A 21,050-nucleotide genomic window follows, 5' to 3' on the forward strand; every position below is an offset into this window, starting at 1 on the left:
ACACCTATATTTGTCAGAGTGACGTGCACTACCGCCGGTGGCAGTTCACCACCGTCATGGCACTTTACCATCGCGGTGGTGCGGTTGTTACGGCAACCGTCACAGCCCTATAAACTATCAGTTATTTATCAGCATGAGAAACACGTGTGAGCGTGTGAACAGACTAAAATGCGTGTGTCTCACGGTGAATGCGTGGGACTTGAGAGCCCTGTAACATGAATAGAGTTTAGCGGGCTGTGCGTCAGTAATAACGGTCCGTGGGGAAACGCAGTGCTCCGTGTGTACTGTAGTTAAATGGATTAAACGAGGCTTCGAGGCAACAAAAATTGCCTCGATGATTTTTTGTATTCGAATAACTCGAGTTACTCGAGGAATCGTTTCACCCTAATTCATATAATGAGATGAAACGTCTTATTATGGCTTAAATAGTTTCATAATAATGAGATGGGTCCATAGTTTTGTAAAGTCTAGTTAACTGAGGTTGTGCAGGGCAAATAGGGCACCCCTCTGTTATAAATCGTTTTAATTACTTTATGACTAACATAACATCATTTTAATGTCAAATTCTTAAATGTAAATCTAAGAGACAGTTTAATGCAGCTCACAGGCCATGAATCCATGAATGGTATATCTGCAAGGTATCATCTTAATTTAGCATTTACATTTTGCCAGAGATCTCAACGTCAGAAATGAAATAACTATCTAAACGCAGTTTGTCCCTTCACGCGTCCCGTAGTTCGGTTGTTTTAACTTTGTTTATTAGTTAGCAGAATGTTTTCATTTTTTATTTACATGGATGGATTTAACAGTGTTTGCGTATTATTTACAAGAACCGCTTATGGCCACAGAACGGGAAATATTAGAAATAAACTCTATATTACCTGTTTTTATTCAGAGATGTCTGCAGAACACAACACTTTTCATAACACGTTTTTTGTAAAAGCAAAGAAAGTGTAACAACAACAACAGCTAGTAGACTCTACTGCATCTACCTGTCGATGAAACAATCTGTCGTCTTCAGTGAGCGGACACAGACTGTGAGGCGCGAGCGTCAAATGGAAAACGCGGAGTGGAATCATATAGCGGTGTAATAAGAGAAAGTTTTTCGCGGGGATGTGAATCCTCTCTACTCTACTTCGGCTACCGTTCAACTTCGCCTACCAAAGGCGGGCGCCAGCCACGTCGGTCCGCGAGTTTCAAAGGAGAAATAACTGAAATAAAACCGGAGGGTGGCGGCCTGGCGGGAGATGGTGACAGGTATGCTCTGGATTCTCTGCCTAAAGATCAAGGTGTGGTGCCATGGGTGTAAAGAATCATTATTTCCTAAATGCTGTTCTTTCGCGTTCTTGTCTCTCAGTTTTTGGTTTTCTTTAAGCGCGGCACTGCGATTGCGCTTGTCAGCCATTAGAACAAGCGTCTTAATGAGCAGACAGGTTTCAACTGCGGTAAACGTAACGGATAGAATCCACATATGACCAATCAGGAAACGCCAACATGACTGACGGAACGATTAGCCAATTAACGACATCGTTCCTTACATAAGGCAGTGCTATTGAACATTGGTAGGCCAATGCACAAAGTTTAAATGAAAAATAAAATGACTGGCATATAACTAAACAAATCAAATTAACGACAGCAGGCGGGCCCCCTGAAGGGCGGGGCCCCTGGGCTGGAGCCCAGTCAAGGCCAATGGTAAGTCCCCTGGCTTACATTTTAAACTGAAAGTCAACATGAAATTAATATTTCCTCCATTTGTCACGTAATACACGTTCAGTGTCTTATTTGCAATTGTTAGTAAAAAAAATTATATTTATAAAAATAGAAAAACAATACATTTATGGAAATGATTGGAATAATGTTAATTTGGAAAAGAGCATACTATAGTCAGAATGGTATTTTCAAAATTGTTAACTGTGTTTTCAAGATGGAGGTAGTTCATTCAAAGTATCCTGTCTTATTATTTTTTTTGCTATAAATGCTTCACATTTTTTAAAATAAATAATAGATGGTATGTATGGGAGGCAAATCCTGCCAAATTTAAATAAATATAATTAAACGATGAAAATGTAATAAAACCAGATTAGCAATTTCATTATACACAACTGCGTGCACAATATGTGCCAAAATGAAAAATAAAATGAAATTATTTTATTTTCATTTTCATTTTTACACTGACAATGCGTTGTCCCTGTCAAATTGAAAAAGAAAATACAATTGGTGATTTGACATTTCATTTTCACTAAAATCTCGAGGCAAGACTGCCAATTTGAAAATGAAAAGGCAAATGTGAAAAATAAATTGTAAAAACATTTTTTACAAAGGTTTTATTAATGTTCACGCAATAATACTGACACAATTCAAATTAAAATGTAAACTTTGATTTTCATTTTATTTTATTTTCTCTTCTCTTTTATTTCATTTTCGTTTTCATTTTCTTTTTCTTGTTCACAGTCATGCAAATTACTTGTTAATTAGTGGGTGTGGACGAGCGTCTGCATTACTGGGAACGCCCACAAAAAACGTCATATCCGTTTATTCGAACGAACGTGTTTAGACCTTGTCAGGCGCTTGGCCTTAGCGCTTTGTAATGATCACGATGACTGTGCCTGGTGCAATACCGAAAGTTGTTGTGTGGTGTTCTGCATCTCTGATAAGTTAACAGACGAACAAACTAAAGCATTGGAGAGCCTGTATCTCTAGCGTGCCCTGAAACATGCCGGAGCGCGATTGTCCCCACTCCGCCGCTGACCTGCTCTTATACTGTACATTACCATCCGCACCCGAGCACGCTATCGTCATTACACTGTGACTGCTTTTAAGAAAACATAAACAAAGCAATCTTTCTCAGCACAATAGAATCCATCGTAATGTTCGGTTTGAGGTTGATAAGATGTGTTTAACCTCACGCGTGCTGTGCGCAGACCAATTCGCTTATGGTATCACGAGAGCGGCTCATATGTGTTTAAATCAGCCCCGCGTACTTCAGGAGGGAGCGGAGGAGTTCGGGCCGTTTGCCGTGGGCCGGAGCCTGCTGCTGTCCACCGGGAAAAAGGGGAAGAGCAGGGAACAGACAACTCGCTGCCGGCTGCCCTCGGGGGGAAGCCATCGCCGGCCGCCAGGAGGCGGAGGAGGATCGGGTCGCCCCGGAGCGTCCCACACCACCGCATAGCACCGCGAGGAAGAGCCTCTCGGCTGGGCTGAGGACTGAACGACAGCGTGTCAGGGAACCGGACTATATATTTTTTTTCCTCTCTCTCGTCCCTGTCGCTCGGGGTGCTCCTGGCTCCGTTCTCTCGTCTCGTTGGTGCGTACCCCTAGGTGCTGGGGCTCTCAAGGGGGGGCCCCCCCGGGGGGAGTAGGCACAGGCGTGGTGGTACCCCCGGCCTGTGAAGGGCAATGGGGATATGTAGCGAGGAAGGCGGGACGAGAGCCGTGGGGCAGGAAGGCGGGGCCAGTGGCGTGAGTGATAATGAGTATCAGTTGTACGCGCACCGGTCCCGCATGCCTCACGGCATAGTGCGCAGACGTCACTATCACTTCTGTGCAGGAGAGAGAGCATACGTTCACGAAGTTCAGGTGTGTGTTTGTTCACTGCATTTGGTTGATGAATGTTCTATAAACGGTGGATATAACGCTGGATTTGGAGATCGTTTGAAACTGATATATGGAGCCGTCCCAGCGCTAAAAGATGCCGGACATGAACCGCATGCAGTGAGTGCAACTGATGTCTGTGTTTTGTTGGCAATGGATGCGCACGATCTGTAGTTCAGCCGACCCCTCCCCCCGTATGCTTTCGGAAATAATCGTACAGCTGTATTTTGCCTGGGTGGGGGGGCTGCTTTAGAATTAGAATTTTAAAGTTTTACTTAATTAATATTGCATATAGGAATTTATAGTCTGTTTAATATTTGACCTGTGTTTCTCTCTCATTTATCTTAAATGTGTGCTTTCACTGTGCGTGCGTGTCTGTGTGTGCGTGCTTGTCTGTGTGTGTGTGTGTGTGCGCGTCCGTGTGTCTGCACGTCCTTGTGTGTGTCTGCGTTCATGTGTCTGCGTGTCCGTGTGTGTATCTATGTCCGTGTGTGTGTCTATGGGTGTTAGTACGTGTGCATATTGTGTGTGTGGAGTGTTTTGTATGTGGGTATGTCTTGTCTTCTGTGTTTTCACCTTTTAATTGTTTTTACAGGTATAACTTTAGTTGTTTTGCTTATAGTCAATATGTCTCATGTATAGCTGCTTTGTAACAATGAAAATTGTAAAAAGCCCTATATAAATAAAGTTGAGTTGAGTTAGAGCCATAATTATTACCCTCCCACACCCTCTTTTAATTATTTTTGCCACCTCCATTTGCATGATTCTGAGTCTTCTCTTATTATGTCTGGTGAGGTTGGAGAATATATGACTATTCCTGTATTACTTAGACTATTCTGCTATGCAGAACTGGGATGGCCATGGTTAAAATGCCTAAAACATTTGAGGCTTTTTACAGCCTAAAATGGCTGTAACACCGGCAGTCTACCTTGAAACGTAAACATTTTAGAAAGATTTCACGACAATGATCTTAACCACGAAGACTACTAATATCTGCTAACTGTTTATGAAACAGGCAAAATGCTTACAATTATCTGAACATATACTTTAAATGAACATGTTGTTTATTTGCAAAAGATAACTCCTTTTTTTAAATAATTAAAAATCATGTTGTTTATTGCGTTATCATGGGTTTATTGTGTTTTATTGTGTTTGTTAGCTGCATCAAGTTATTGTTACTTAATAAAAACAATAAAAAACAAACAGTTTGATTGATATTAATTGGAATTCACAATAAAAAAAAATCTAGTTATCTGTTTTTGTAAATTAACTCTTCACTTGTTGAATTAGTAATTTAGTGTATATTTCATAATCTTAATTTGAATACGGCAATAATTATATATTAAACATATTTTATTTTAATATGACTACATTTTCATTTTAAGATTTTAATTTAAATATGTCAGCATGAGACCTCATTCTATAAAATTTATATTATTAAATGACTAACAGAGACCCATCCTCTATCAGCCAATCACTGTGGTCATAGTCAGTAAGCTTGCTGACATCATCCATAGCAACGAGGTCAACCTCGCCCTTTTTCTTAGTTTAAGATTTCTTTCCGCTCCTTAAATATTATATATATATATAGGAAATATTTAGATGTATTCATTTATATTTACCAGTAATTTAAATTATATATACAGTATATATTATATATCAATATGCACAGTACACAGACATATTATATAAACACACACTTTTATTCTGAATGCGATTAATGGTTTGACAGCCCTAATTTTAAATACGTGCATTGTTTCATCATATACATATATACAATATACAACGTATATTGTTTATTTTATTATACATTATGGGGCGGTTTCCTGGAGAGGGATTATTTTATGACAGGACTAGGCAGTAATTTGAAAAAAATGATGCCTTCCAAAAAACATAACTGTACTGCATCTTGGGACATATGACAAGTGACAATGCCACTGATACATTTTAAGAAATATCATTGCAAGCTGTTTTTAGTTGAAACAGATCTAACATTTATTTTAGTCTGGGACTAGGCTTAAACCCTGTCCGGGAAACCACCCCTAAATGTTTTAAAATAACGTTGACAATTTAAATATGATGTTAAGCACACATTTTTATATGGAGGAGCATTGCTTAATATCGACAACATACTGACATATAAGGAAAATAAAAAATATATATACAGTTTCTCACAGAAGTGAGTACACCCTCACATTTTAGTAAATATTTTATTATATCTTTTCATGTGACAACACTGAAGAAATGACACTTTGCTACAATTTGTATAGCTTGTATAACAGTGTACATTTGCTGTCCCCTCAAAATAACTCAACACACAGCCATTAATGTCTAAACCGCTGGCAACAAAAGTGAGTACACCCCTAAGTGAAAATGTCCAAATTGGGCCCAAAGTGGCCACCATTATTTTCCAGCACTCCCTTAACCCTCTTGGGCATGGAGTTCACCAGAGCTTCACAGGTTGCCACTGGAGTCCTCTTCCACTCCTCCATGACGACATCACAGAGCTGGTGGATGTTAGAGACCTTGCGCTCCTCCACCTTTCGTTTGAGGATGCCCCACAGATGCTCAAATAGGGTTTAGATCTTCACCTTTACCCTCAGCTTCTTCAGCAGGTCTTTATCATGTTGGAATACTGCCCTGCGGCCCAGTCTCCGAAGGGAGGGGATCATGCTTTGCTTCAGTATGTCACAGTACATGTTGGCATTCATGGTTCCCTCAATGAACTGTAGCTCCCCAGTGCCGGCAGCACTCATACAGCCCCAGATCATGACACTCCCACCACCATGCTTGACAGTAGGCAAGACACACGTGTCTTTGTACTCCTCACCTGGTTGCCGCCACACACGCTTGACACCATCTGAACCAAATACGTTTATCTAGGTCTCATCAGACCACAGGACATAGTTCCAGTAATCCATGTTAGTCTGCTTGTCTTCAGCAAACTGTTTGCAGGCTTTCTTGTTCATCATCTTTAGAAGAGGCTTCCTTCTGGGACGACAGCCATGCAGACCAATTTGATGCCGTTTGCGGCGTATGGTCTGAGCACTGACAGACTGACACCCCACCCCTTCAACCTCTACAGCAATTGCTGGCAGCACTCATATGTCTATTTCCCAAAGACAACCTCTGGATATGATGCTGAGCATGTGCAATCAACTTCTTTGGTTGGCAATGGCAAGGCCTGTTCTGAGTGGAACCTGTCCTGTTAAACCGCTGTATGGTCTTGGCCACCGTGCTGCAGCTCAGTTTCAGGGTCTTGGCAATCTTCTTATAGCCTAGGCCATCTTTATGTAGAGCAACAATTCTTTTTTTTCAGATCCTCAGAGAGTTCTTTTCCATGAGGTGCCATGTTGAACTTCCAGTGACCAGTATGAGAGAGTGAAAGCAATAACACCACATTTAACACACCTGCTCTCCATTCACACCTGAGACCTTGTAACACTAACAAATCACATGACACCGGGGAGGGAAAATGGCTAATTGGGCCCAATTTGGACATTTTCACTTAGGGGTGTACTCACTTTTGTTGCCAGCGGTTTTGACATTAATGGCTGTGTGTTGAGTTATTTTGAGGGGACAGCAAATTTACACTGTTATACAAGCTGTACACTCACTACTTTATATTGTAGCAAATTGTCAATTCTTCAATGTTGTCACATGAAAAGATATAACAAAATATTTACAAAAATGTGAGGGGTGTACTCATTTCTGTGAGATACTATATATATAAACACTATGTTCCGATCTATGTGTTTTAATGTGTGTTTTTTAAAACTTAAAATTGAACTAAACATAACATCACAAAAATGCAGGGCTCAATGCTGAGAAAGCAGTACACAACATGGCACGGCTTCGTCGAAAGTAGCGAAGTAAGCCCCAAAAATGTACAGATGCATGTTTGGTTATAAAACGCAGTCATGTCTCCCGAAAATAACCGAACTGCATGTGAATGCAAACGTACCCAAATGACTTGTATACAGGACTGACAACTGTATACTGTTGTAAGAATCTATACACATGTTTACACAGTAAAAACAGCATATACAGTTCTGTGAAAAAGTATTTGCCCCCTTCCTGAAGTTTTATTTTATTGCATATTTGTCACACTTAGGCCTGTAGCGACGCGTCGATGAAGTCGATGCGTTGACGTCAAAATTACGTCGACGTCATATTTTTGCGTCGACGCTTCGCCACACACACGTGGGAGACCAAAACATTGCAGAATGGAGGACGAAACAGCAACCTCCTCACATAAATCCGAACAAAGCCCCAATAAAAGAAAAAATCCTAAAAAAATAGCTCGCCCTAAATCTTCGAAGGTATGGGAATACTTCAAATTTAGTCCCAAACGTAAAGGTGTCGTTATTTGCACTCTTTGCCAAATGGAGTTGGCATACCACACCAGCACAACGGCAATGTTGGAGCATCTGAAACGGAGGCACCCCATTGTCACTCGTGAAGGAGACAATAACAAGTAAGTACTAACGTTTACTAAATTAATTTCATGTTTGTGTAGTGTGTTGTGTAGCTTGAGCTCTGCGCACTTCGGTGGTGCTAGCCAACCATCTTAGCTCTCCGTGCAGTTTGCCAGCGCTAGGTAGCTATTGGTGCCTAGACAGCAGTGTTTAGCTAACGTTAGTTATCATCTAATGTTGGCTTGAATGGAAGCTAGCTTACGGCTGCAGAACACAGCTATCTATAGCAGATGACGTTAGCTAACGTGAACGTTAGCCACTAACCTAGCACGAACAAACTGCACAGAGAGCCAAGATGAGTTGGTTACTTGGTTAGCCTAGCACCACCAAAGTGCACAGCTGCTAGATAGCCACGTTAGCATTCAAATGAACTAATCATAGCATAGCACTGCAATGAGGTTAAGAGTAGATTTAAAATACCCCACTGTCATAGCTGTTGTTCTAATATGCATTGCTTTTGTGTTTTCTAGGACAAAGCAAAGAACCTTGGCGTCCTATCTTGGGAAAGAGACGCACGCAATGCACGCCACAGAAGGCAGCCGAACTGAGCAAAAGGATCTTGAGAGTAAGTAATTATTAGCTCACTGTTGCTTTCTTTGAGCATCTTTTAGGATGGAATGGCTGTGCCCATTTTTTGTGTCCTATATTTATTAGCTAGGTTATGAGTGTTTCTTCAGTTAACTTGGCCCTTTTCTTTGTGTCCTTGTTTGGATTGTCTAATAATTGATCTTTTTACACTGTAAGCAACATATGGCTCTATGAAAGGTGCTATGTTAATGTTGTTATTAATAATAATTTTCTTTATCTTACAGGTGATCGTCAAAGACATGAGGCCTTTGTCTCTTGTTGAGGGTGAAGCCTTCATAGACATGATCGAATATGCCTGCCCAGGCTTCAAATGTCCCTCCAGGTGGTGGTTCACAAAGCAGTTGGAGATGGCATATCAACATACTCTTGAAGATCTGAAGAAAGACCTAAAGAAGAGGTCCTCAAAAATCACACTCACCACCGATGCCTGGACAAGTATTGCCACAGAGGCATACCTAGGAATCACCTGCCACTACATCAAAGACAACTGGGAGATGGTCACATTAGTTTTGTGCACAAAGCCCCTTGAGGACCGACAAACTGCAGAAAACATCGCTCGCTGGATTGAAGAGGTTGCAGAGAAGTTTGACTTCTCTCTCAGTGATGATGTCCAGGCGATTGTCCACAATAATGCAGCTAATGTGGTGAAAGCCCTTAGAATCCTTGAGGAGAGGCATGGCGTTGCCTCACTTCGATGTGCTGGCCATACCACCCAGTTGATCGTCAACCATGCTCTGAAAGATCCCCGGATCAACAAGGCACTTGGGGCAGCAAGGAGCCTCGTCGGGTACTTCCATAGCAGCGATGTCGCCACCCTGAAGTTGAAACTCAAACAAGAGCAAATGGGCACAGCTCAACACAAGTTGACCCAGGATGTAGCTGTTAGATGGAATAGTTCTTACGATATGATCACACGCCTCCTTGAGCAGCGGTGGCCTGTAACCGCAACCCTCTCAGACCCAGAGGTCACCAGGGCAGCAAAGCACTACCTGGATATGAAAGCTGACCAGTGGAGCCTCCTGGAGGAGCTACAGCAAGCACTTGAGCCCTTCGCGCAAGCCACCGTCTTCCTGAGTGGAGAGGCATATGTCACAGTCTCTGTCCTGCCTCCGCTGGTGAAAGGCCTACAGAAGTCCACGCAGACAGCCTTTGAGTCTGCTCCCATCGCCACCTTCAAAACAGCAGCCGCAGCAGAGATTGCTTCAAGGTTAGTTTAATTATTCAGCTCTTTAAATCTCTTATAGTGAACTAACTGAGTATTTTAATTAAGCTTTCCCAGTTTGCATCTTTCAATGTTTTCCCATTGGCATTCAATCACGTAGAGCTATTGATTCTACTGTTATCTTTCTCTCTAAGCACCTTGAATTTTTTTAATCTTAAGTGTGCAAATCAAATCCATTATTTTTCAGATGGAAGATTGAGACTACATATGATGAAGACGGGAACAATGTGTGCATCTTCGCCGCGGCCCTTGATCCGAGATTCCGAAAACTCAAGTTCCTGTCCACCGACGACATCCTGAAGGTGAAAATCAAACTTCAGACTCTTGCACTTGAAGCCAGACGAGTGCAAATGAGGGAAGAGCCTGAAGAAGATGACTCCCCCAGTGGCCAGCCAGATCACTCCAGACAGAAACCAAACTCTATTCTGGACATGTTGCTTGGCAGAGATGATGATGAGGAGCTGGAAGATGAAGACCCAGGCCAAGACCAGAGCGAAGATGCTGTCAGGAATGAGCTGCTTGAGTACTTTGGGGAGAAACCCATTCCAAAGGACAAAAACCCACTCCAATGGTGGAAGGAAAATGAAAAAAAGTTCCCTGCCCTGGCTGTTGTGGCGAAATCCTATCTGGCTGCCCATGCAACATCCACACCTTCTGAAAGTCTGTTCTCAGCAGCAGGGACCATCGTGAGCAAAAAAAGAGCAAGCCTCACCAAAGAGCACGTGGACATGCTCACATTCCTCCACAATAATTCAGAGTAGGTAGTGTAGAAGAGGAGTAAAGAGTGGTGATGGATGAGGGAGGAGAGAAGCGGAGGAAAGTGGACAGTACTATTTTGCACACACTTCATTAGCATGTAAGCTTACAGAATAGCAGTTAAGAGAGTCAGTTTGATTGTGCATCAGGTTTTATGTTGGGACTGTTATATTGTGTTAAACACACTCAGGAATGTCTGTACTGTGCACTGCACAGTGTTTGTTTTTGCACTACATTTTTTTATCTTTTGTACAGGAGAGATTTATGTTGGGACTGTAAAGCTGAAAACAGGAATTTTATATTGTGTTAAACACTCTCAGGAATGTCTATACTGTGCACGGCACAGTTTTTTTTGCACTACAACTTTTGAATTTTCTGAACAAGAGAGTTATGTTGGTACAGTAAAGAGTAAACAGGCTGGCCTTTCATTTTGTATAACAGTAAAATAATTTTATTTATTTTATTTTGTGTAAAGCAGAATATTTTTTGCTGTGCAAAACTTGTTTAAGTTTTTTTTGGTATTTATTTGAGATACATTATGTATCATCGATACATTTTATTAATCGAGCAACAGAAAATTAAAAATAATTGTTAGATTAATCGTCAAACTAGTCATTAAATTAGTCGACTAATCGATAAAATAATCGCCAGATTAATCGTTTAATAAATAATCGTTTACCCCCAGCCCTAGTCACACTCCATTTTCCCAAATGTTTTGCCACTCAGTTCATTTTCGGGGGCATGTTTAGTGAGAATGTGATGTCAGTGCATACAGTTAAATAACATGCAGATAGAGGTGTTTGACTGATAAAACAAAGACAATAACTGATTATGATGACATAGCCATTTTCAGCGAATATTTCAAATGTGATGCTAATCATAGCATTTTTCATTATGATAATATTTAATTCTGACCCTTATTAAACTGCCAAGTGTCTGTTTTCAAATGAGACCAAACCTATTAGGTGTAAAATATTCTATTTCCCTTTCTGTCGGTCTCTCGACGTTGTGTCGAACCGACAGAATGGGGTTTGAATTTGAGAACCTATCATCTCTGATTGTACTTTTAAAAGGTGAATCCACTGCTCTGCATCGTAGAATCCAATAGTACTCAGAGATAATTCTTCAGGATTAGTTTCAGAGGTTCCGAAGAACAAAAGGTGAATGAATGGGCACGCCATCTTCCTTTTATACCTGTAAGTATGGGGTGGAGACTGGCATGCCATGCCATTCACCAAGTTCATTTGGCCCAACCTTGTGCAGATGCGAGGTGCTGAGAGAGTACGCTTTCTAGATGCGCCCATCGCACAAGGTGGGCTGTTTGGTGACACCGTCGAAGGTTTTTCAGTTTTCAGCAGTGAAGAAGCAGACGGGCCCCGCCGCGACCCTTCCGCACTTCCTGCCCCTGTGCCTCCTTCTCAGGCGGCCCCCCGTGGACAGATGTCATCACGGAGGAGAGCATCAACTCCTCATTAGCAACCGACCAAGAAGCGGCCCTCACGAGGACAGCCCAGGGAGAACAAGGACAACGGGCGCGGCTCCAGCCATACCTTTTCAGGGCCTGGCACCCACTCTGTCACTAAAAGAGCTTCCCTTCTCCCTGGGTGTTCCAGCATGCAGCAGCCTCAACTCGACGTTGCGTCATGCCAATTCCGTCAGCACTCTCCACTCCACGGTGCATTGTGCAGCAAAGACTTAAGGCAGGTAAGTCAGCAGACTCGCTCGCCTCCCCAGGGCTCTGTCCCCGATGTTGCAGATCTCCCTGCTAGTTCCTCTGTCGCGGTGTCTGGGGGCCTGGTCACAGCTCCCAGCATATCGCGGTGGCTAGTAAGGACGATCTGTCTCGGCTACGCGTTCCAGTTCCCCAGGCGCCAGACTCCGTCCCGTGCATACGGGTATAAAAAGAGATGGTGGCGTCCATTCATTCATCTTTTTGTTCTTCGGAACCTGCATGACTGGATGTCAGGCAACTATTCTCTTCGAGAAAACTACTATACTGCTGGACTTAAGACGCGTGCAGTGGAACTCCCTCTTTGTTCGAGCGGACTTTACCTGGGTGTTTTGGCAGCGAGCTACAGAGCATCTAAAAGATCAAATTTCTCACAGTCGCAGGCATATCTCATAGCTGTGTTCTTGGGTGTGACAGACTCATCCCCGAGTCCGACGGAGGTGTTGTGGTCAGGGCTGGCTACGTTCTCTTTGAACACTGCCACAACCCCGTCTGCTTCCCGAGCGAGTTCGCCGCTTCGGCGAGGAAGACCGCTTCAGCGAGCAGCGGGGGTGATTTGGGGGTTCGCACATATGTCGCTCCGTCAGCTTTGGCTTCACGGACAATCCATGCCCTAGCACGCTCACCTGATGTCCCCGATGGGCGGCGGTGAACCGTGCCCTAGCGGGCAGACTCGACAGAAGGATGAGGACAATCTTTCTGTCATTGCATCGGACAGCTGCCTCCTGGCATCGGATGCGGTAGAGCCCAAGACGAGGTCGATGCTGAGATGTCGGCCATGCTTGCATCGGGTTGCAGTGCGGTACGCCGCCTCCCCGAAATGCTTGTGGCTGGATTCTGGTTGTTGTGGTCAGAGCGTGGTGAAAGCCACGCCTCGCCCCCCGTTCCAGTTTTTCCAGAAGTGCGTGCGGAGCTCACGAGGACGTGGAATGCGCCGTTGGGGGGTGACTAAGGGAAATGTTGACGCCCCCCAGGTGGAACGTGCAGTCACAGCGCACCGCAGACAGCTGCCACTTGGAGAGGTCAACAAAGGCTCCCTTCCAAGGCTTGTAAGCTCTCTTCGACACTCATCTGGGAAAGACATCTGTTGCTCAACCTTGCGCAGATGAGTGACTCTCAGAAGGCCCGCCTTCTGGAAGTGCCCATCTCGCAAGCTGGGCTGTTTGGTGACACCGTGAAGGATGTGTCAAAACACTTTTCCGTGGCGAAGAAGCAGGCGGAGGCGAGTCATTGCCCGCCGCGACCCGGCCACCTATCAGTGTCGAGGCCCCGAGCACCGCCTGTCCCCCAGCAGCCCTGCCTCCCCGCGGCGGCCCCTCCGGCATCGGCGCCCTCCCAATCAATGGCCCACCAGAGACGTAGATCCCCGTGGAGGAAGGCTTTTGCCCCGGCAACAGCCCACTAAAAAGATAACTAAGCAGCCCTGACGGGATGAGTCCTGAGAGAGTAACATTGGGCCCGACCCATCGCCATCCTTTTCAGGGCCTGGTGCCCACTCTCTCACAGAAGAGTATCCTCTCTCTCTCTCTGGGTTTTCTTTTCTCGCTGTAGTACTCTCAACACAACGGTGTCTCAGGCGAGTCCATACTGCGCTGCCTTCCGCAACCTCCACTGGACATTGCGTCGGCCGGCGACAATAAGCAGGTAAGTCGCAGAGCCGTCAAACCTCCCCGGGGTTCCACCCTGCGCGAGGTGACCGCTCTACCAGTCACCGAACCACCGCCCCATGGGACAGTGAAGCAGATCATCCCTCTAGTTCCTCTGCACGGTACCTGGGCATTTACAGTAATTATTACAGTCAGATTATTACTATTAGTCAGATATGGTGACCCATACCCGAAATGTGACCTCTGCATTTAACCCATCCAGAGAGTAGTGAACACACGCACAGCAAGTGGTGAACACACGTACACCTGGAGCAGTGGGCAGCTATCACTGCAGCACCCGGGGAGCAAGTAGGGGTTGGTGCCTTGCTCAAGGGCACCTCAGTCGTTACCCGCCGGCCCTGGGAATTGAACCGGCAACCTTCTGGTCACGAAGGTTATGGCCTCCTCGACGGCAGTCGTGCCGCTCGGGTTGATGCATATGAGACCGCTTCAGCATTGGCTTCAGACCCTAGCCCCTTGGACAGACGTGTCCTTTCTCCGGGCTGGAGACCCGATCGGGCAGGTCTCAAGGCGTCTTGGTGATGACAGACGCCTCCCTGCTTGGCTGGGGTGCTGTGTGCAACAGGCATGCAGTTGAACGGGTCCCCACCTGCAGTGGCATATCAATTGCCTGGAGTTGCTGGCTGCTTGGCTTGCTCTGAAGAGGTTCCTTCCTCTCATTCAGGGCAAGCACGTGCTGCTCCACTCTGACAGCACGGCTTCTGTGGAGTACATCAACCGCCAGGGTGGTACGCGCTCACGGCAGATGTCGCAACTCGCCCGACACCTCCTCCTCTAGAGTCAGCAGCTGGTGGAATCCCTGCGGGCCACTCATATCCCGAGCGACCTCAACCAGACAGTCCATGCACTCTCTCGGCAGGCTCCCCGCTTCGTCCAGCTCATTTGGGAGCAGTTCGGATAGGCACAGGTGGACCTGTTTGCCTCCCTGGACACCTCCTATTGTCCGCTTTGGTACTCCCTTACCGAGGCCCCCCTCGGCACGGATGCCTTTGCGCACAGCTGGCCGCGGGACAAGCGGAAGTACGCCTTTCCCCCTGTGAGCACCAAGTTCTGTTAGTTGCCCCCCTATTGGCCCAACCAGACTTGGCTACCACCTGTACGGCCATTAGTAAGAGCCTCAACTCGTGACTCACGCAACTGATGCCTTACTATACCACTGGAAGGTTATGATTCGCGGTTACGCTCACTTGTGACTCACCCAGGCCAGTCAGTGTCGCTCTTCTGGAAGTCATGATGCGGCGCAGCACTGTGGCCGTGACAGAATGAACCCCATTCTGTCGGTTCGACACAGTGTCGAGAGACCGACAGAAAGGGAACGTCTTGGTTACGTAGGTAACCTCAGTTCCCTGATGGAGGGAACGAGACGTTGTGTCCTTCATGCCACAACGCTTCGCCGTCCGCTGCAGCAACCGAGAATGCTTCTCAGATTCCTCAGCCCAAAAGGTGAATGAATGGGCACGCAATCTTCCTTTTATACCTGTATCTACGGGGCGGAGACTGGCATGCCATGCCATTCGCAAAGTTCATTGGCCTTTTAAAAGTACAATCAGAGATGATAGGTTCTCAAGTTCAAACCCCATTCTGTCGGTTCGACACAACGTCTCGTTCCCTCCATCAGGAAACTGAGGTTCATACGTAACCAAGACGTAAGTTTGGTCATGTCATGTTTTTTTATTCCAAATGTTGAATGCTGGTTAAGAGAATAAGCAGGGTTCGTACACATTTTTACCCTTACATTTCCATGACTTTTCCATGACTTCTCCATTACTTTCGAGGCAAAATTCATGACCCATAAACTCTGAGCCAATGTAGTTAGTCTTCACCTCACTTCCGTCCCACAGCCTGACGTGCATGTCTAACTGTTTTGTCTGTAAGTAATGATTCAGGCTTTCGTCGAATAACATCACATACGCTCTTTGCTTCGATATGTTTGACAAAGTTCGTTTTTTAAAATAAGGAGCCAGTCCAAACGTGCAAATATACGAACATTTAAGTTCGCCGCATGCAAATCTGGCAGCTATCTTGCTGTCGGGAAACATACTAGGAAAAACTTGCCTTATATCTTCACACGACTTGTAATAGTGAGAATTAGCCACCTTTAGTGCCCACAATACCTTTGCAGTTAGGGCTTCGTTTCTTGACACAGCATCCGAAATGGTCCCTTGTTTGATGGAGGACTTAAGTGAAGCACCGCAGCTGGCTGTGGGTGTCACGGCGTTCCTCGGATTTAAAAACCCGGTGATGGGGTTCAAAGTTTCTTTGTGCGCAACAGCAGACTGGTGCTTCGCGCCTTTAGCGTGGCTACTTAATGCTGCCTCTCCCATGTTCGAAATGTCAAAAAAAAATTGCAGAGTCGACATTTTGCACGTCCTGGATGATGATCTCTTTTAAACCTTACATTATACTTATCTGAATGAAGCCACGCATTATTAAATCGGCATTTTCCTCGAATTTTCTAAATTTACATCCATAATTTGCCAACCAGTGAGGTTGGGAAAATTTAAATCCAGCACATGTACCATCAGCACCGGAGCTCCTCAAGGATGTGTTCTTTCTCCACTGCTATATTCACTCTACACAAACGAATGCACCTCTACAGACCCTTCTGTCAAACTCCTGAAGATTGCAAATGACACCACAGTCATTGGCCTTATTCAAGAAGGTGATGAATCTGCCTACAGAAAGGAGGTTGCTCAGATGGCTGCCTGGTGTAGTCAAAACAACCTAGAGCTGAATGCATTCAAGACAGTGGAGATGATAGTGGATTTCAGAAGGAACCCTCCATCACTTCCTCCCCTCACCATCCTGGACAGCACTGTGGATACTGTGGAGTCATTCAGGTTCCTGGGCTCCACCATCTCTCAGGACCTGAAGTGGGAGTCCCACATAGACTCCATTGTAAAGAAGGCCCAGCAGAGGTTATACTTCCTCCGTCAATTGAGGAAGTTCAACCTACCACAGGAGCTACTGACCCAGTTCTACTCAGTGGTCATCGAATCTGTTCTGTGCACTTCAATTACTGTTTGGTATGGCTCGGCCACCAAATCAGACCTACGAAGACTACAACGGACAGTTCGTAGTGCTGAGAAAATTATTGGTGCTCCTCTGCCCACACTTCAGGACCTGTACGATTCCAGAGTGAAAAACAGGGCAAGAAAAATCATCATTGACTCCACACACCCAGCACACAAACTCTTTGATCTGCTGCCCTCTGGCCGGCGCTTTAGAGCACCAAACACCAGGACTTCCAGACACAGAAGCAGCTTCTTCCCCCAGGCAATCTCCCTCCTAAACAGATAACTGCTCCTTAAGAGCAATATTCCACTTCCACTACTCCTATAGTGTGCACTATAGTGCCTTATTATATCTACATCTTATGTATACATGTATATAACACTACCTCCACTTACTAAATTATCCATTTGCACAAGTGTACATACAATCTGTTAATATGTTTATTCTACTATATACTACCCTGTACAATGTCTCTTATATGTTATTATCCCCCATTTTCTGTAAAATAGTCTTTATTTTATATATGCACAATTTAGAATGTTTTAGACTGTAAATCGTATTATATTGTATTGTCATTGTGTTGAATGTCTGTACTAGAAGCTTCCAACACCAAAGAAAATTCCTTGTGTGTGCAAGCACACTTGGCAATAAAGCTCTTCTGATTCTGATTCTGATTCTCTGAATTTATCAGAGACATTTACGTTACGTTGCTGGCTGCAGCAAGGGCCCTCTCGCAGCGAGCACTCCCTCTGCTTTGCCTGTTCGCAAGATCGCCTGATTTACCAATTAGTTAAAATTAGCAATTAAACATTTTATTTTTTACAGGTATTCTTTGGACAATTTCCATGACTTTTCCAAAACTTTTTGGGTTTATTCATTTTCCAACACTTTTTCAGACCTGGAAAGTTCGATTTTAAAATTTCATAACTTTTCCAGGTTTTTCATGACCGTACGAACCCTGAATAAGGATTATTTTTCAAGTGACCCATGCAAAATGCCCTAAAGACTACACATAAAAAAGAAACATACCCATAGAATCAAACACAAACTGATCCTGCGTGACTGCTAGAGGAGGCTGGACACAAACAGTCATCTTTGGACTCTGCACCACTGCACTACTTCTCACTTTCACCTATTTAGAATCAATGACACATTCAGCACAAATCACATCAGCTTAATACAGCAGCGCATACTCAAATCAGATCCCAAATTATAAACTTGACAGATGACATGTAATGAGGTGAGCTCACCTTCACTGTAATAGAGGGGACGGACATGCCATTCATCTCAGGTATGACAGCACACTAAGAAAGCGATATTATTACAACACAATTGTTAAAACACATTGTTTTCATTTTTCAAGTTTGTTGTGTGTGTTTAATTTAGCTATGCAGTGGGGAAAATAATTATTTGATCCCATTCTGATTTTGTAAGTTTGCCTGCTTACAAAGAAATGAAGAGTCTATAATTTTATGTTAGGTTTATTTTAACTGATAGAGACAGAATATCAACCAAAAAAACTGAATTCTTTTTTATATAAAAGTTATAAAATGATATTCATTTCAGTGAGTAAAATAAGTATTTGATCCCCCACCAGATTACTAAGAATCCTGGCTCCACAGATTGGTTATGTGCCTATATGGAACACAACTTTCAGAATGTTCTTCCAACATTATTTGGTGAAATTCTTGAAACTGTCCCCACAAATATATATCCCCACATTTTGTAATCTGATAACATTAAGAAGTTCCAGTAAAAGATAATTTCGGAGAATTGAAGTGAATTTCATTACTATAGTAAATGTGTGTATACCGAGACTTCATCCAGGTTAGGAGAGACTTTGGCTATGAGAGAAATGTTTTCCCCTTTCTCTGCTCTTGGGAGAGTATCTAGAGAAAGAGATCACACACAAAAATAAAGATAAATATTCAGTCAACACACAAATATTCTTATGTCATGGTCTTATTATACAACATGCATTTATTTGTGCTAAATTTGTGCGTCATGCCTTGGGTGTTGGTGACCTTACGGATAACCTTTTGTAGCACCTTCATCTCCTTGTCGACCTCATTATAGTTGATGTCTCTGGAATCCACTTTGGGTGCAGTAAAGAAGGAGGGGTCAGTGCCCATGTATGAGCACTGGAGATGTCCATCAGAGTTCAGAGTGACCACCAAGCCCTTTAGTTTCCTGAAAACACCCAGAAGACACAATATATATATATATATATATATATACAGTATATATAGTCATAAACTGGCTTCAAAAGTATTTTATGTTTCTGTCTTATTTTAAATTACTTTGAGTTACTCTTTCTTACATGAATCTACACTTCATACACCATTATGACAAACCAAAAGCTTAGGGAGGACACAGACAGTCTAGACGGTACAGGACGGGAAGCCTCCAGGATGGTGTTACCAAAATCGAGCTGGAGATGGCCCTGTGGCTGTGATGCTGGAGTCGGGAGCGGAGGAGATGGAGACGGCCGCCATGACGCTGGTGTCAGGGGAGATGGGGACAGTTGCGGTCGCCGTAGAAAGGCAACGTGGGAACCATGCAAGCACTTCTCATGGCCTTGCCAAGGGGAACTGGAATGGCCACTTTAACATGATCATCAAATTTGATTATAAAAAATATATTGTGTTTCTTTTTCGTTGAGATGGTGGAAAGGTTTTGTTATCTAGTTTAATTATTACTTTTAAAATTAATATAACTGTTTTAGTATGACCAGAAGGGCATATTTACATTTTGACAAAAGTAAAAAAATATATATATGAAGAGTTTGGTTCCAAAACGCTATAAATCCATTTAGATTAATTTGAATGTGTTTTCTTTACAAAGAAAGTGGCAAGATGAAAACCACTATTTTCTGTTTTATAGTTTCACATACTATCTTTAGGTTCTAGTAACATACAAAATTCAAATCCAGATTTTGATTTTAAAAGATTAATAATAAAAACTGATAATTTTTTCCCCAAAATGCAATAAATTCATGACATTTTTTTCTTTCAAAATGCAAAAAATCCATTGAATCAAGATAAAAGTTATTTTTCATATTGAAACTGGAAATGCGTGGAATGGTGTGCTGTGATTGGTTGAGCGGATATATTGCATTCTGCAGAGAAGTGAGACTGGCGTATATTGCGGTTTGGAATGAAAGGGAGAAAACATGACAGAATAACACGGCGGATATCGCATTTTGCGTAAAATTAAAAAAGTGACTTTTCAATACCGACCTGATACAACTCTTTTTTTTTTCAAATGGCATTTATCGCGTTTTGGAACCAAACTCTTCATATGTACGGCTATATATATTTCCCGGCTGAAGTCATAGAATGTAATGCACTCGATGCACGGCCACTTCCGCGTTTACGCTAAGGGGGCGAAAACAAATCCGCTGCCCCACCGGAAGCCATTCATCTCTACCTAGAGCTGTGAACATGACAGGAGAAGATGAATATTTGTACTCGCTGCTTACATAAAAGTTTGCCGGATTACAATAAACGATGTTCGTCAGCATTGTGAGACTGTCAGCTGCCCCCCTGTCAAGTAACATGGAGATGTACTTTAAACTATACGTTTAAAATTACATGGACAGCTTGGATGCTATTGCTATTAACATGTAGCACGTAACGTTAAGGCTGGATAACACTGACATCATCTTTACACAGAGTTTATCAACGATTTTCAGCCTTTAAATACATTTACCTTTAAACAACAAATTTGTATGAATCTGACCAGATATCAATAACACAGTTCCCGGTAAGACACATTTGTTTACATCTCTCATATGGCTGAATGTTTTGCGAGATAATGCAAATATGTTTGTGGCAGTGCATAAAAAAAGCCACAAATCTATTTTTTCATTCATTTTGAGGAAATGGGCGGAGTCATGTAATTATCAGCGGAAGGAAGTAGATAAAAGGAAATGTGTTTGTACGGAAGAGGAGAACGCGTCATCAGAAAGTGCGTGGATTGGATGGATTGCAGGGAGAAACTGT

At 43.5% G+C, this 21,050-nt stretch overlaps 2 protein-coding genes across 2 annotated transcripts in view; one reads left to right on the top strand and one right to left on the bottom strand.

The window, feature by feature from the left end:
* Nucleotides 1-21,050, bottom strand: part of bbs9 (Bardet-Biedl syndrome 9) — a 187,495-nt gene that overhangs the window by 128,569 nt on the left and 37,876 nt on the right. The window contains exons 8-11 of the mRNA XM_057339762.1: nucleotides 19,055-19,236; nucleotides 18,859-18,935; nucleotides 18,297-18,350; nucleotides 18,076-18,178 (exon numbers count right to left, since the gene is read on the bottom strand). Of these exons, the coding sequence (XP_057195745.1) occupies nucleotides 18,076-18,178; nucleotides 18,297-18,350; nucleotides 18,859-18,935; nucleotides 19,055-19,236 (416 nt within the window). The remainder of the gene's footprint in view (nucleotides 1-18,075; nucleotides 18,179-18,296; nucleotides 18,351-18,858; nucleotides 18,936-19,054; nucleotides 19,237-21,050) is intronic.
* On the top strand, nucleotides 8,331-11,022 carry LOC130558652 (E3 SUMO-protein ligase ZBED1-like). Its single transcript, XM_057341204.1, has 2 exons — nucleotides 8,331-9,864; nucleotides 10,067-11,022. Exons 1-2 carry the CDS (start codon nucleotides 8,828-8,830, stop codon nucleotides 10,638-10,640), a joined length of 1,611 nt encoding a protein of 536 aa, XP_057197187.1. The 5' UTR covers nucleotides 8,331-8,827; the 3' UTR covers nucleotides 10,641-11,022.

The sequence above is a fragment of the Triplophysa rosa genome, linkage group LG8, assembly GCF_024868665.1.
Source record: "Triplophysa rosa linkage group LG8, Trosa_1v2, whole genome shotgun sequence".
NCBI lineage: Eukaryota > Metazoa > Chordata > Actinopteri > Cypriniformes > Nemacheilidae > Triplophysa > Triplophysa rosa.

Bases quoted from the DNA above. Each gene is read 5' to 3' on its own strand.
- LOC130558652 (XM_057341204.1), top strand. From the start codon at position 8,828: ATGAAAGGTGCTATGTTAATGTTGTTATTAATAATAATTTTCTTTATC. The intron at 9,865-10,066 runs GTTAGTTTAATT...ATTATTTTTCAG, and splicing joins GCAGCAGAGATTGCTTCAAG to ATGGAAGATTGAGACTACAT.